The following is a 14,701-nucleotide window of genomic DNA, read 5'->3' on the forward strand; positions in this document are numbered from 1 at the left end:
CGGTTCACACTGCTGCGATGGCAAAGTCGTATGACTTTGCCTGCGACTTTGCCCTGCAACTTCCTTCCTACTTGATCCGCCTTGGATGCTATTTAGAAGCCTGTACAAGGGCTGAAATCGCACCCAAGTTGGACCAAAGTAGTGCAAGAATCTTTTAAAAAAGTTGGAGAGACTTGTGTAAATGATCACCTTGTAAAACAACCCATTCAGTTTAAAATTGTAATAAAAGGCAAAACATTTTTGTACAGCTATAAAAAAACATTATAAATAAATGTTTTCCCTTTTTTTTTAACAAAAAAGTTTTCATACTCCCTCTGTTCTCTACATAAGAGCTGGGGAAGGAAAATCAGCAGACTGAACTTTCCAGTGAATGGCTGTGCAATGAAGTTATGTAAGTATTTTTGACACCCTAGGAGAAACCTTATCCCCCCACCCCCTTCTTTGGCTAGGAAGCAGGGCCAAAAGGAGTAAGCTGGGTACAGGCCTCCTGTAGGGGGGCCCAATCCCCATCAGTTCAGCAGGGGGGCCCGGGAAGCAGGAGGAATAGGATCATGGAAAGGGGGGGTGACTGGTGTGGCGGGGGTAAATGACAGGGATCGATCCCCTGTATGGGTCTCCCTGCAGCAGCTGAAAGCTGGCTTATCCTCCTCCCCCTCCTGCTGGCTTTTAGCTGTTGCAGGGAGAGGCATACAGGGCATTGGTTCCTGCAGTTGCCCCCCTCTGTACTGATCACCCCCTCGTGTTCATGATCAGACTCCCCCTTTGCCCTGCTGCCCAGGCCCCCCTGTATGCGCCCCTCCTCGCAGCGCTGCCGGCTTCATCTTCTCTCCCTTCCTACCAGTTTTCAATTGCTGCGGGGGGAGGGGGGGACTACAGGAAATCTGTTCTAACAAATGCCCCCCCCCCCCCCATATCACTGTTGATTACTTCCTTCCCCCTACTGCCTTTTGTGCCCCTCCAGCAGCGCTGATGGCTTCTTCTCCTTTCCTCCTGCCAGCTGCTGCAGGGTAGGGGGGATAGCTTCTGGATGAATAGCAGGTCAGGTAGGCTGTAATGGGCCCCATGATTTCTAACAGCAGCCCTGGCTGTGGTGACGGTGGTGGTGAGGAGAGTGGCATCAGTGGCAGTGGTGAGGAGGGTGGGATCAGTGGCAGTGGATGTGGTGAGGGGTGTGGGATCAGTGGCAGCGGTGGTGGTGAGGGGAGTGGAATCAGTGGCAGCAGTGGTGGTGGGATCAGTGACAGCGGTGGTGGTGAGGGGGGGGAGGGATCAGTGGCAGCTGCAGTGGTGAGGGGGGATCAGTGGCAGTGGTGATGGGGGGGTGCCATCCTCCCCCACACCACTGCTACTCTTATTGGTCCCACCCCCCTCATCAGGGATGAGATCTGTGGGGGTGGTGGGATCAGCAAGAGGCCGTGGTGGTGGAGGATGGGATCAATTGCATTGGCAATTTCTTACTCACTTTGTCTTTGGCTGATTCCCCCTCAGGCACGGCCGCTCAGCCTCAGTGCCTTTGCCTGTGCCTCCATATACATTCCTCCAGGTATGCCTCTTCTGACATGGGTCTCCTAGCAGAGGGCAGAGCTCCTCCCTCTTCACTGAATTGGTCGTCAGCTGTTCAGCTGACTTTCTCCTTTAATTTCCGCCTCCCTAAAGCCTCCAGCCAGCTTTTCGCTCTGCAGCTATGGGTGGAGAGGATAGGTGGGGCAGTCCGCAGAGACACTGCTCAGCCTCCCCTCTGCGGCGAGCAGACAACGGTGGCCACCCTCCCATCAAGCAGTGGTGCAACTAGCCCCTCTCAGCGGCGGAACGAACTAATGGACAGGCGGGCCCCTTCACAGTGGCAGGTTGGTCACCCCTGACTGATGTGCACTCAAGGCCGTCGCCTAAGTGTCCTATAGGTAGTGCCGGCCCTGAGAGGACAATCTGCACATGCTCAGTTTGGTGTGTATTGCTAGAGAGTTTTTTTTTTCCCTTGGGAGGGTTCATGTGATCAGCACAGGGCCAATCAGCACTGTCCAAAAGAGTGTCAGGGGTCCTGCAGCCTCATAGGACAGTCAGAGTAGAATGAAAACTCCTCCCAGAAGCTTTAACCAGACACTGATAGAAGTCACAAGACTGCTATATACTGCTGATGAGAAAAAATATTTAGCAGTTTATATTTATTAAAATAATTGCATTTCCATGTTCTGTGCACTGTGGGAGACCAGATATAGTGAATGTAGGTACTGGGTTTAGTAAAACCTTAGTAACACTTTTCATATTTACGTTAGGAGTTAAGTGTAAATAGTTGGGTTAAAGCTAAAGTTTAGGTCTAAAATGATTCAGCTTGGCACAATGTAAATATGCATACACTATATTACCAAAAGTATTGGGACTCCTGCCTTTACATGCACATGATCTTTAATGGCATCCCAGTCTTTGTCCATAGGGTTCAATATTAAATTGGCCTACCTTTTGCAGCTATAAAAGCTTGAACTCTTCTGGGAAGGCTGTCCACAAGGTTTAGGAGTGTGTCTATGGGAATGTTTGACCATTCTTCCAGAGGCGCATTTGTGAGATCAGGCACTGATGTTGACGAGAAGGCCTGGCTTGCAATCTGCATTCTAATTCATCCCAAAGGTGTTCTGTCGGGTAAAGGTCAGGACTATGTGCAGGCCATTCAAGTTCCTCCACCCCAAACTCGCTCATCCATGTCTTTATGGACCTTGCTTTGTGAAGGGAATTCTTAAGGCGTCAGCATATTAAGACATTTTGGATAATTTCATGCTCCGAACTTTGTGGGAAGATTTTGGGGATGGCCCCTTCCTGTTCCAACATGACTGCGCACCAAAGTGCACAAAGCAAGGTTCATAAAGACATGGATGAGTGAGTTTGGGGTGGAGGTACTTGAGTGGCCTGCACAGAGTCCTGACCTCAACCCGATAGAACACCTTTGGGATGAATTAGAGCGGAGACTGCGAGCTAGGCCTTCTCATCCAACTTCAGTGCCCGACCTCACAAATGCACTTTTGGGATAATGGTCAAACATTCCCATAGACACACTCCTAAACCTCCCAGAAGAATTGAATCGGTTATAGCTGCAAAGGGTGGGCCAACTTAAGATTGAACCCTACGGACTAAGACTGGGATACCATTAAAGTTCATGTGCCTGTAAGGCAGGCATCCCTATACTTTTGACAATATACTGTATCTCATACCCGTGGAAGGTGACACATACATGGTAGTAGTCACTGCTAATACAGTAATTACCACAATCTTTTGGGTCCTGTGCAGCTTCCTTTCTGCATAGCGACCACAGGGGGTTGTAACACTCGGCAACGCCGCTATGTACCAAATGCTCTGTATTTTTTTTAATGAATACAGTGCATCATCTAAACTGTGACTATTTTTGGAGATTTCTCCTCTCTCCCTGTCCTGAAGACAAGAAGTAAGAGAAATCTCCTCTTATACAGGTTAAGATAACAAATGTTCACATTTGAAGAATTTTCCTTTAGTCCTGTTCTGGTGACAATTGTAAGAATTTGGATTTCCCATCCCCTTCCCACAAATAGAGAGGGCAAACCTCCTCAGCTATTACATAACTTAGATTTTATATATGTAATTCCAAGATATGTATATACATCTCATAGTGTTCCACTTTAGCTGAGTAACCAACATTTTTTTAGAATTACATTAGGTAAGAAAAACACTTTTTGCACAGTTATGTTGAGTAGCAAGATAACCCACATAGAGGGAAAGATTTAAGAAAGTTTTCCTAAGTACTTTCCTTTTTTGCCTATAGAAAATATGTGAGCAGTATTCAATTTGTGTCACTTTTAGGCCCCTTTCACACTTGTGCGACCCAAAAGTTGCGCGATTTTGACTAAACTTGATGCAATACCCATGTCTTTGGACCTCAAAACGCATCAAAGTCAGACCAAAGTAGTGCAGGGACTACTTTGAAGTCGTTGCAACTTTAAGTCGCACAGATATGCATGATACTCATTGGAAATCATAGAGTACGACTTGTCATGGGACTTTGCAGTCCCAAGTCACAGGACAAATCGCACAAGTGTGAAAGGGGCCTTAGGTACATCACCAGTAAGCCTCATTGCTGCTGTTAATTATAAACTGGTAAATATAGTGGTCAGTGCATGTAATGTTCCGGTTTCCACTAGCTCAACGGCACTTCTTTGGGCATTGGATCACCTTTCAATCCTGCTAAAAGATTGTTCGCTGCAAGTGCAGCCATGGCGTTCCGGGTTTCCACAGTGGCACTGGCAATGTGGGGGAGAATGACTGCAAAAAAGAAAAAAATATATAATGTACTAAGTAAACCACACTGATTGTAAAATATATTATACAGTATATTAAAATAAATTGGTAATGTATTTTATACTTTCATAATTTAAAATAGCATATGTATTAAATTGTATTGAAAAATATGACTTCCTCTTCAGTGCTTTTATCCCACTCCCATTCAGATTGGGTAATAAGTACACATCAGTCCAGGAAAAACTAAAAATCTTTAAAAAAAATTAAAAAGTATGTTTTCTTTTCCCCCTAAAATTTCCCTGTGGCAAATGTCCCAGTTCACACTGGGGCAACTTGTCAGGCGACTTAGCCGCCTGACAAGTCGCGCTCCATTCAGTGCAATGGAACCGTTCTATTTAGAGCGACTCAAGTCGTTCCTGCACTACTTGGGGGCGACTTCAAAGTTGCTTGCATTGACTTCTATTCGAGAAGTCATTTGCAAGCCACGCTGAAGTCGTGCTGCACGGGCGGCTTCAGAGTCGGGCGACTTTGAAGCCGCCCCAGTGCGAACCGAGCCTTAGGCTCTATTCACACTAATGAGTTTTTTTTTTTACGCTTTTTGCAGAAATGCATTTCAACAGCTTATGGAACACGTTCACATCAATGCATTTTTGTGCCTCTACATTTTTCGAAAGGGCCGTGGACTTCTTTTTCCCCGCAAAATGCAGCATTTTGCCTGTAATAGACTTCAATGGGCATGCATTAAAAATGCAAGGCCTGTGTTTGACGTGTTTTTGACACCTTTTTGAAGCATTTTGCAATATTTGAATCTGCTCAACAACAATTTGGGCAAATAAAAAGAATCAAAAACACAAAAACGCATCAAAAATGCGTGTTCCAAAACGCGGAAAGCAGAGCAAAAAGCACTGCTGAAATGCTCAAAAGCAACATGCAAAGGTGTTAATCGAGCCTCACTGGCTGCCAGACAAGAATTTTAATGCTAAAGATTGCTGGTAACATTTTTTAAAGCTGCAAAGACTTTTTTTTTCAAATACAACATAAAGCCAGAAAATTTGAACCAGGGTAACTAAAGCTAGCCATACAGTGATAGATTTTTTTTTTTTCCACAAGTCTGCTGTCAACAGATTCCTCCATCCAGGCTAACAGCATGAATGAATAAACAAATAGTGTAGCGCTAAAAAACAGGCATATATCACATGTGACTGCAACATATACCGGTAATATAAAAGACCAATATGTAAAGTGAAAAACATATAATTAGAGTCCATAGAAGTGAAAATAATAATCCCAAGACACAAGTCCCAAATAAGATGTGCAAAATGATCCAAAAAGATTCCCCTCTTGTGGCAGCAACAGGAAGGTGAGTGAGGAACACCATAGGTGCAATGGTAATATAGAAGCAGCTTACCAGAGAAAGGTATGGCCATTCAAATAAATGAAGTGGCCCAAAAAGCCTATGGATTATGGTAAACCTCAGAATCTTATATAGTATCGCATGGAACACTTCCAAAGCATGGTCCTCAGGGTTCACTCAGACAACCAGACAGGATCGGGTATGTGTAAAAAACATAAATGGAGACCATAGCGTAATCCCATAAAATACAGCAAGATTTATTGAAAGAGTAACTTACAATGTTTCCAGATAACTCTGAACGACTGATCTATTTAAAAAAAGAGTGACTCCACGCAGTTGTAAAATCAGGTTACCTCAACATCTGCATATATACAGTATAACTACACTATGCAAATTATTTCTTCTCCGTGTCTGCTAAAAAGTCAATAATAAATTCTAATAATTGCGTAGTAAATGCGTAACAAGCAAATAGGTAAAAAAAAAAATAGAGGCAATGAAAATTGATTTTTTAAAATTAAAAAAAAAATGTAAAACTACATTTTGTGGCATCATGGGGATGCTAATCTTTGGCCCCGTATAGAACAGGACCAAAGTCGGGTTTTACTGCATAGATCTCCTTGGTGTTGCTATACCCTTCCCGCTCCTCTTAAAAAACATCCTCCTATAGGAACAATGACCCGTCTGTGCCACAAACTCATCTCTTCAGGTAGATGGTCTTCTTTGGATTCTCCACTGTCCCCTATTTTGGGTAACCCCCGATTCACTCCGGGTCTTCGTGGAGGGCCTTTTAACCAGTTGATTGACTTGGGGTGCTATCAAGTCTGCCACTTTGCAACGTTGAGGACCTGGCCCTCGTTGCAGTCCCAGACGGATCGAACCGGCCCCTTCTCCCTCGATATCAGGAGAGCTTCACAATTACACCATTTTCTACAGACTCTCCCAACCCCTGACACTTTTTGTCGCAATCTCACTGCTCTTGAGGAATATTGTTCCCTAGAGCGGCACACTTCCACACGCTATTTCCACAATTTACACCCTCCTGGTCACTCCCCATGATGATTATCAGCCTCCATACTTGACTAAGTGGGAATCAGACCTAGGTAAAACATTCACGAAGACGCAACATTCTTCCAACATTACCCAATTCCCTTTCAAATCCTCTGTCAGCAAGAGAGTACAGGAAACCAACTTTAAGATTCTTTCTCGATTGTACTAGACGCCCGCGCTCCTCCATATGCTTTTTCTATCTACCTCCACACTGTGTTGGCGATGTCAGCAAGAGTGTGGGACTCTGTGCATATCTTCTGGTCCTGTTCTAAGCTGAAAAGTTTCTGGAAAGAGGTCCGTATAATCACCCAAAGATTTTCTGACCACAGTGTCCCTGATGATCCAGCGTTCTTCCTATTGCACACTTCCACAGTTCCTGCCAAGATCTATAAGAAATCTATTCTCAGACACCTAAGTCCTGCATCCCCCGCAGCCACATTCGGAAAGGTGTCTGGAACATGTTTATCTATTCTAAGGAGGGGAGGGATCTCATTGGGATTACTTCTAATGCATGAGGAGGTTGCCTCAACTCTCTGTGTGTTGTTTTTATCTGAGCAAACTTTCTTAGTCCTCATCGTCCCGACCCAGGGAAGGGGTGTTTTTTTTTGTTTTCTCCCTCTTATTCATTTTTTCTATTCTTTCTCTGGTTCTCTTCTTTAGGTCCCCCCAGGGAACGGTTGCAAGTGAACAAATCTTTTGCCACATTGTTGACAAATTTTATTTGGGAGAGCATTCATGTTTGAGATCATACCCTGTACAATTCTACATGACACTGTTATGATTGTAACTCACTACCTCTGGAACCTTTTGTATTTCTGTATGTGCTTTTAACTCATTTTGCTTTACAATAAAATTTAAATTTGAAAAAAATACATTTTGTGGGGTGTTATGCCCCGTACACACGTGCAGATTATCTGCAGACTTTTGTCTGCAGACTTACCTTTTCTATGTAGTGCAAGGGCCTGCCGGATTGCATACAAATTGAAAGTGTTTAGGTTTGACCTCATATTATATGGTTTTGGTAAGTCTGCAGACAAAAGTCTGCAGATAATCTGCACGTGTGTATGGGGCATTATAGTATATCTGTCTCCTACATGCAAAACTATTCAGAAACTATCAGAGAAAAGATTGATAATTTGTTCACTGTGCCTTTAGGAAACAAACTGTTCTATTTGGAAAGAACACATTGCAGCTGAATGGGGGCAAAAAAAAAATCATATAATTGTTTTTTATTATATATATATATATATATATATATATATATATATATATATATATATATATATATATATATATATATATATATATATATATATAGATAGATAGATAGATATATACAAAAATCAGCTTTTATTGGTTACTTGCTGCTGATTATACAGTAAAAGATAGATATGCACGTGTTAGCCACATTCATGGCTCCTTGACATTTGCACCATAAATACTAAATATCAAGAAGACTTGCAGTTTAAGTGCAGTAAAGGTATCAGAAAGAGATTTTCTATCAGAATGCAACATTTAAGTACATTCAAAATACAGCATATGCACGCATGGTTGCAGTGCCACTGAATGCCAAATACTCCAATACTCTACCCAGATGTCCACTTATCAGAAAGAGATGACGACAAAAATCTGAGCCTTAAGTGAGTACTTTGACATTTGAATGTGTTTTTAGATTCATCTCTTCCCTAGGCATTAGGCTTTTTTAGACTGTAATTGCTAAGCATATAGAAAAACAGAGAGCAATAGCAGCCAACATGTAGAGAACAATTGAAGAGAACAATTAAGAGCATATACATATGTGATTATTTCTGCCCTTTAAGTGAACATCTTTTTGGATGTTTGGTGAAGAATAAGAGTATTTGGCCTTAAATAGTGCCAATTAATATCGTGAACAATATTTATGAACTTAAAATGAGATGTACAACCAAAGTTAGTTTAGCTGTACATCTACTATAGATCACAGAAGTGCAGTTCGTTCTGCGCTCCTGCGACTCGTTTTCAGCAAAGAGCGGTCTGAAATCCGCTCTCTGCTGACGTCACAGAAGTTGGTCAGGGCACCGCGTCATCACGACCACAGAGTCGGGATCTGCCAGATCTCTGGACCGACACCCGGATCAGCCTCTCAGTGAGCCGCTGAGAGTTTGAGCTGGCCACTCCGCCCCCTCCACAGCTCAGCGCTCCAATGAGCGAAGAGAGGGCAGAGCAGAGAGTTGCTGACTGACAGTTACCAGCTCTATGCTCGGGGAGCTCTCAGAACCGAGCGATCGGCGGTTCTCAGTGCAGAGGCTCCCAGGGACAGATGCAGCATAGGTCCCATGCTGCATCCACCTAGGTAAGTATAAATAGGGGAAAAACGGATTCCAATACATCTCATTTAAGATTGATACATGTTTTAACCACTTAAGCCCCGGAAGATTTTACCCCCTTCCTGACCAGGGCCTATTTTGCGATTTGGCACTGCGTGACTTTAACGGACAATTGTGCGGTCGTGCGACGCTGTACCCAAACAAATTTGACGTCCTTTTTTTCCCACAAACAGAGCTTTCTTTTGGTGGTATTTGATCACCTGTGCGATTTTTTGATCATGCGCTATAAACTAAAAAAGAGCGTCAATTTTGCAAAAATAAAAATATTTTTCACATTTTTTTATATGAAATTCCCCCTAAAAAAAATGTAAAAATCAAAATTTTTTAACATTTTCAGCCAATTTGTTTTCTGCTACATATGTTTGGTAAAAAAAAATTGCAAAAAGCGTATTTTGATTGGTTTGCGCAAAAGTTATCGCGTTTACTAACAAAGGGAAAGATTTTTATAATTTTTGTTGTTTTTTTTTTTAACGCGTAATGGCGGCGATCTGTGATTTTTTTGCGGTACTGCGACATTGCAGCGGACAGATGGTACCCTTGACTGACATTTTTGACACTTTTGGGGTTACCAGTGACATTACTGCAGTAATCAGTGCTATACATATGCACTGTTACTGTAAAGTTACACTGGCAGTAAAGGGGTTAACTTTTTTGAGAGGGAGGGGCTATGTGTGTCCCTAGGGGCGTGATTCTAACTGTGATTGGCTGTGGCTTGAGATGTATGAACAGTGATCAACGGCTCTACATAGTAGGACCGTATGATCACCATTCATACACCGGGGAGAATGACAGGCGGCTTGTTTACATTAGCTGCCTGCCTTTCTCCCTCTCCACCGACGATCGCGAGTGACCGGCGGATGATTGGGTCCACTGGTCACACGCGCGGGGGGGTCCGTGACCACTCGGGAGCGGGAGCGCGCCTCCGGGGGTGCACGCTCGCTCCCTAGACCCTCACAGGCTAGCGACGTAGTACTACGTCGCTCTGCCTGTGAGGGGCTGACCACCACAGTAAATAGTCGTGCGGCGGTCGGCAAGTGGTTAAACATCTACACCAAAGGAGTGTCAGGGAAGACGAAAGGTAGGGTGGCTTGAAAGGGAGGCCAAAGCACACTATACAGACGTTCACGGATTTGAAGTGACCTATTGAACAAAATGGTCCATTTCTCATGAATAGTTTATATGCAATGCACCACTGACTTTAAAGTGATTTTAAACCCTCCAGCTGATTTAAAGGGGTTGTAAAGGCTGAAGGTTTTATACCTTCATTCTATGCATGAAGGTAAAAATACCTTATTTGTGCTTTTCCCCCTACAGCCCCCCTAATACTCACCTGAGCTACCTCTTGATCGAGCAATGTGCACTCCACACTGCTGTCAATCACAGCTAGTGAGGAGAGAGTGGGGGCGGGGCCAAGCCGCGGCATAGAGGCATATAGAGGCATAGAGCAGAGCTCAGAAAGGAGCACGCACCAGTGGCCCCTTAGCAAGTGGCTTGATATTGGGGGTACTGGTCAAGAGGGAGGAACCAGGGGGGGACCCGAGAGAAGGAGGATTGGGGCTTCTGAGTGCAAAACCACTGCACAGAACAGGTAGGTATAGCATGTTTGTTCTTTTTCTTCTTAAAAGGTGAAACTTTAGGTATACAGCTTCTTTATCTTTTAATCTCTGCCTATGTTCCAGTTTAAGCTGGTGCCATGACCACTGCCCCAGTTTCCTGTTTCAGGTTGGCTCCTTTCTATGACAGTGTCCCATGAAGCCACCCTTGCATGCAGGTATTAGAGAAACACACAGCCTCATAGCCTAGTATGACAAGGTACTCCCCTGCTTCTCCCACCAACCCCCTTCTTCAAGCTAACAGACTGCACTGTCCACTGTTAACTCTTCCCTGTGAAGATTGGAAGTTCGAGGAAGCAGCACTGAGAGAGCAGGAGCCAGCAACATTGAAAGTTGTACACTGAAAGTGCTTTGGTTTATGGGGGAATGTTTATTTGATTGTGCACAATGTGGTAAACTAAAAAAACTCTGAGGGTTTAATACTACTTTAACCACTGAGATGTGAACAAGCTCACACATCTTTAGATACAGCAACACTTACCACAATTTTTCAATTTGAAAAGTGGATGATCTGTAGGAAGGGGTTCTGGCACTGTAACATCAAGACCAGCAGCTGCAATCTGTTTAGTTGCCAGAGCCTGGTAAAGATCTTCTTGGTTTACCACAGCTCCCCTGTGTGGTAAAGATGCATATTAAAACCCAAGGACATACTTCAGTCAGACAGCTGATAGAAACTAGCCATCAATTCAGGAAAATCAGATTTTAGTATTAAAGTGGAACTAAATCAGAGCTGGGCATTGAAAATTATTTTCTAACTAATACAAATCAAAGATGACCTTTTATGTTATTTTTTCCTCAACTGGATATTTATTTTTGTATTGTTTATTCATTTTAAAATCGGGTAAAGTTCACTTTAACCACTTAAGCCCCAGAAGATTTTACCCCCTTCCTGACCAGGGGGTTTTTTGTGATTTTTTACTGCGTGACTTTAACGGACAATTGCGCGGTCGTGCGACGCTGTACCTAAACGAATTTCACGTCCTTTTTTTCCCAGAAACAGCTTTCTTTTGGCGGTATTTGATCACCTGTGCGATTTTTTGATCATGCGCTATAAACAAAAAAAGAGCGTAAATTTTGCAAAAATAGCAATATTTTTCACTTTTTTTATATGAATTTCCCCCCCAAAAAAATGTAAAAATCAAAATTTTTTAACATTTTCGGCCAATTTGTTTTATGCTACATATGTTTGGTAAAAAAAATCACAAAAAGCGTATTTTGATTGGTTTGCGCAAAAGTTATCGCGTTTACTAACAAAGGGAAAGATTTTTGTCATTTTTGGTGTTTTTTTTTTTAACGAGTAATGGCGGCGATCTGCAATTTTTTTTTTTTTTGCGGTACTGCGACATTGCGGCGGACAGATCGGACCCTTGACTGACATTTTTGACACTTTTGGGGGTACCAGTGACATTACTGCAGTAATCAGTGCTATACATATGCACTGTTACTGTAAAAATGACACTGGCAGGGAAGGGGTTAACTGTATTGGAGAGGGAGGGGTTAAGTGTGTCCTAGGGGCGTGATTATAACTGTGATGGGACATGTTTCCTATTGTAAAAACAGAGATCAATGGTTCTACATAGTAGAACATAGTAGAACCGTCTGATCTCCATTTTTACACAGGGGAGAATGACAAGCGGCTTGTTTACATAAGCCATCTGCCTTTCTCCCGCTCTACCGACGATCGTAGTGTGACCAGCGGACATCGGGTCCGCCGGTCACACGCCCGGACTCCTCTGTGAACGAGCCGATGCGGGCGCGCGCTCGCCCGCTATTGGCTCAAAACCCGGTGACAGGCTAGCGACGTAGATCTACGTCACTCTGCCTGGCCGGGGCTGACTGCCGCAGTAAATATACTGTGCGCAGTCGGCAACCGGTTAAGTAAAAGATCTATTGCCCAAAAGCCATATATCCAAATCCAAAATTGCAGTTAAAAATGGCAGCTTGACAATTCAAGTTCAAATGTTACTGTAAAAATTACAATTTTTGCATAACACAATTGTCAAATGAGGCTGCACTGTGCTTTATTTTGTTTACAACTCATTAAATGACATTTTTCTGGGCTAGCATGTAGTTCAGATTACAGAGCATGACTTCAGTGATGTTTTAGTAATTGTTCGAAATGCTGGAACTGAATTTTGCATATCATTAATTATTGAATAAGCTAGTGTGTTATAACTTTCCAGTTCCTTACAGTGCCCATGTACAAACATGATATATTCAGATTTCTTACCTGCTGGTGTTGATGAACACAGCCTTACTTTTCATGTTGGAAAATAGTTGTTTGTTGCAAATACCATGTGTATCAGGTGTTAGTGCACAGCAGACAAGAAGAAAATCTGACTCTTTGGCCAGTTCCAGTAAAGGCACTGCAAAACAGCATTAGAGGCAATTGAAGAGCCATGTAGAGGTTGTTTCCCAAGCTATTAGGAAAATCTCAAAGGTTGGAAGTTCTCATATTCATAGACATTTTCTAGCTTATTAAAAATGTTTGTGGTCCGGGGGAAAGACTTGCAAATGGTAAGGACAGAAGTGTGAATGTTGAGTACCAGCTGTAGCCTGAAAAAATAATTAATTCCAAAACACCCTGACATCTCCTTCTCTGCTCAACATGGTTCGCTTGGGTAGAAGTACCTCTTGTCACCCAACCAACACCACCAAAAGTGACTCTTCAGAAGGGCATTCCACCCAGAACCACCAAAAATGACTCTTCAGAAGGGCATTCCATACAGAACCACCAAAAGTGACCATTCAGAAGGGCATTCCTGTGTTTTTTTTGGTGCAGGAGAAGAAGACAGAGAACCATATGCTATATACAAGCTCTGCAACCTCAAACGGGGACTGTAAATGGAAGTAATGGATTCAAAATCTGCCAGCACAATTCAAGTAGGAACAATATATTCAGCAGCTTGAATCCACCTACAAATCTAAGATATAGTCGCTAAAGACCAAGCTACACTTTACATTCAAGAATCTCAGACCTAGAGCAATCCTGTGCACATTATCTTCTACAATAACAGCTCGGGAAAGAGGCCTAGAAGACCAAGAAGCTCACTTTTATATCTTATTTCAACTCCACTATTATCTCAAAAACAGCAATAGAAGAAGCTGCCTGAACCAACAAGTACTGCAGATCTGCTCCTGACTGTGAAGGCCATTTTTGCTAAATTCCTAGGTACCTCAGATGCTGTAGATCTTGAAATTGATAGGGTCCACATGACCCTGTGTCCTTAATGTTCTGACTCTACCAGATCATGCAATGTTATCTCCTGGGTCCACTTCTTCAGAACAAGAGAAGGAATTATGCAAACAGCCAAAGAGTTCAGACTCATCAACTTTGATTGCACCTCGATTACTCTGCTTCCTGACCTCTCCAAGCATACTTTTGACTAATGGAAAGCCCTGAAGCCCCTGGTTATTTGATGTGTCCTGTGGATGACCCCTACAAAATCAGACTACTACAGCTGTACACTACCTTTAAGTCTTACAGCTCTTGGAAGGCACTATTTTGGTTGGGTGTAACTTTATTTCGCTCTTGAATCTCACCTGCATACCTGCTTCAACAAAACTTCTGTTCCATATATTCACATAACTTTTTAAGAAAAAACTTTTCTCATACCAACTTAAAGATATGTAGTGGGTCCTACATCCACAGGAAACAAACTATACCTTCTATTTCACTACTGATACTATAGTTGTATATTCATGCAATAGCCACTATGTTCTTGAGGGGAGTCCTACTGTTGACATAGGCTTTCTTATATGATCAGTCCACTCCCCAATCATACTCTCCCTAGAAGTTTTCATGGCCTCCCAGTCTGAATTAATGTGGTATCTTAATGTCACCCTTCTCACTGAACTTCCCTGCAATCAAGCAGTAATTGACACTATAAGTACCTTCATATCATCAGTCTATGATGAAGTCTATTACAGATGTAATACGTAAGGCAGGGGTTCCTTCCATAACTTCATCAGGCACAATATACTATGTCTGTCTGAAGGGGAGAGGCATACAAGAGCTGGACAAGATACTAGTGATGGGGGATTGTTGTAAAAGGAAGGATTGT

General features: G+C 42.9%; 1 protein-coding gene across 1 annotated transcript in view; it reads right to left on the bottom strand.

Annotated features, from left to right (window-relative positions):
- Positions 1-4,079: 4,079 nt before the first annotated feature.
- LOC309561365 (glyoxylate reductase/hydroxypyruvate reductase-like) overlaps positions 4,080-14,701 on the bottom strand; it is a 50,233-nt gene continuing 39,611 nt past the window's right edge. Inside the window, exons 7-9 of the mRNA XM_082265245.1 lie at positions 12,868-13,003; positions 11,119-11,249; positions 4,080-4,281 (exon numbers count right to left, since the gene is read on the bottom strand). Of these exons, the coding sequence (XP_082121371.1) occupies positions 4,157-4,281; positions 11,119-11,249; positions 12,868-13,003 (392 nt within the window). The 3' untranslated portion in view covers positions 4,080-4,156. The remainder of the gene's footprint in view (positions 4,282-11,118; positions 11,250-12,867; positions 13,004-14,701) is intronic.

This window comes from Pelophylax lessonae (genome assembly GCF_965119305.1).
Source record: "Pelophylax lessonae genome assembly, chromosome: 1".
Taxonomy (NCBI): Eukaryota; Metazoa; Chordata; class Amphibia; order Anura; family Ranidae; genus Pelophylax; species Pelophylax lessonae.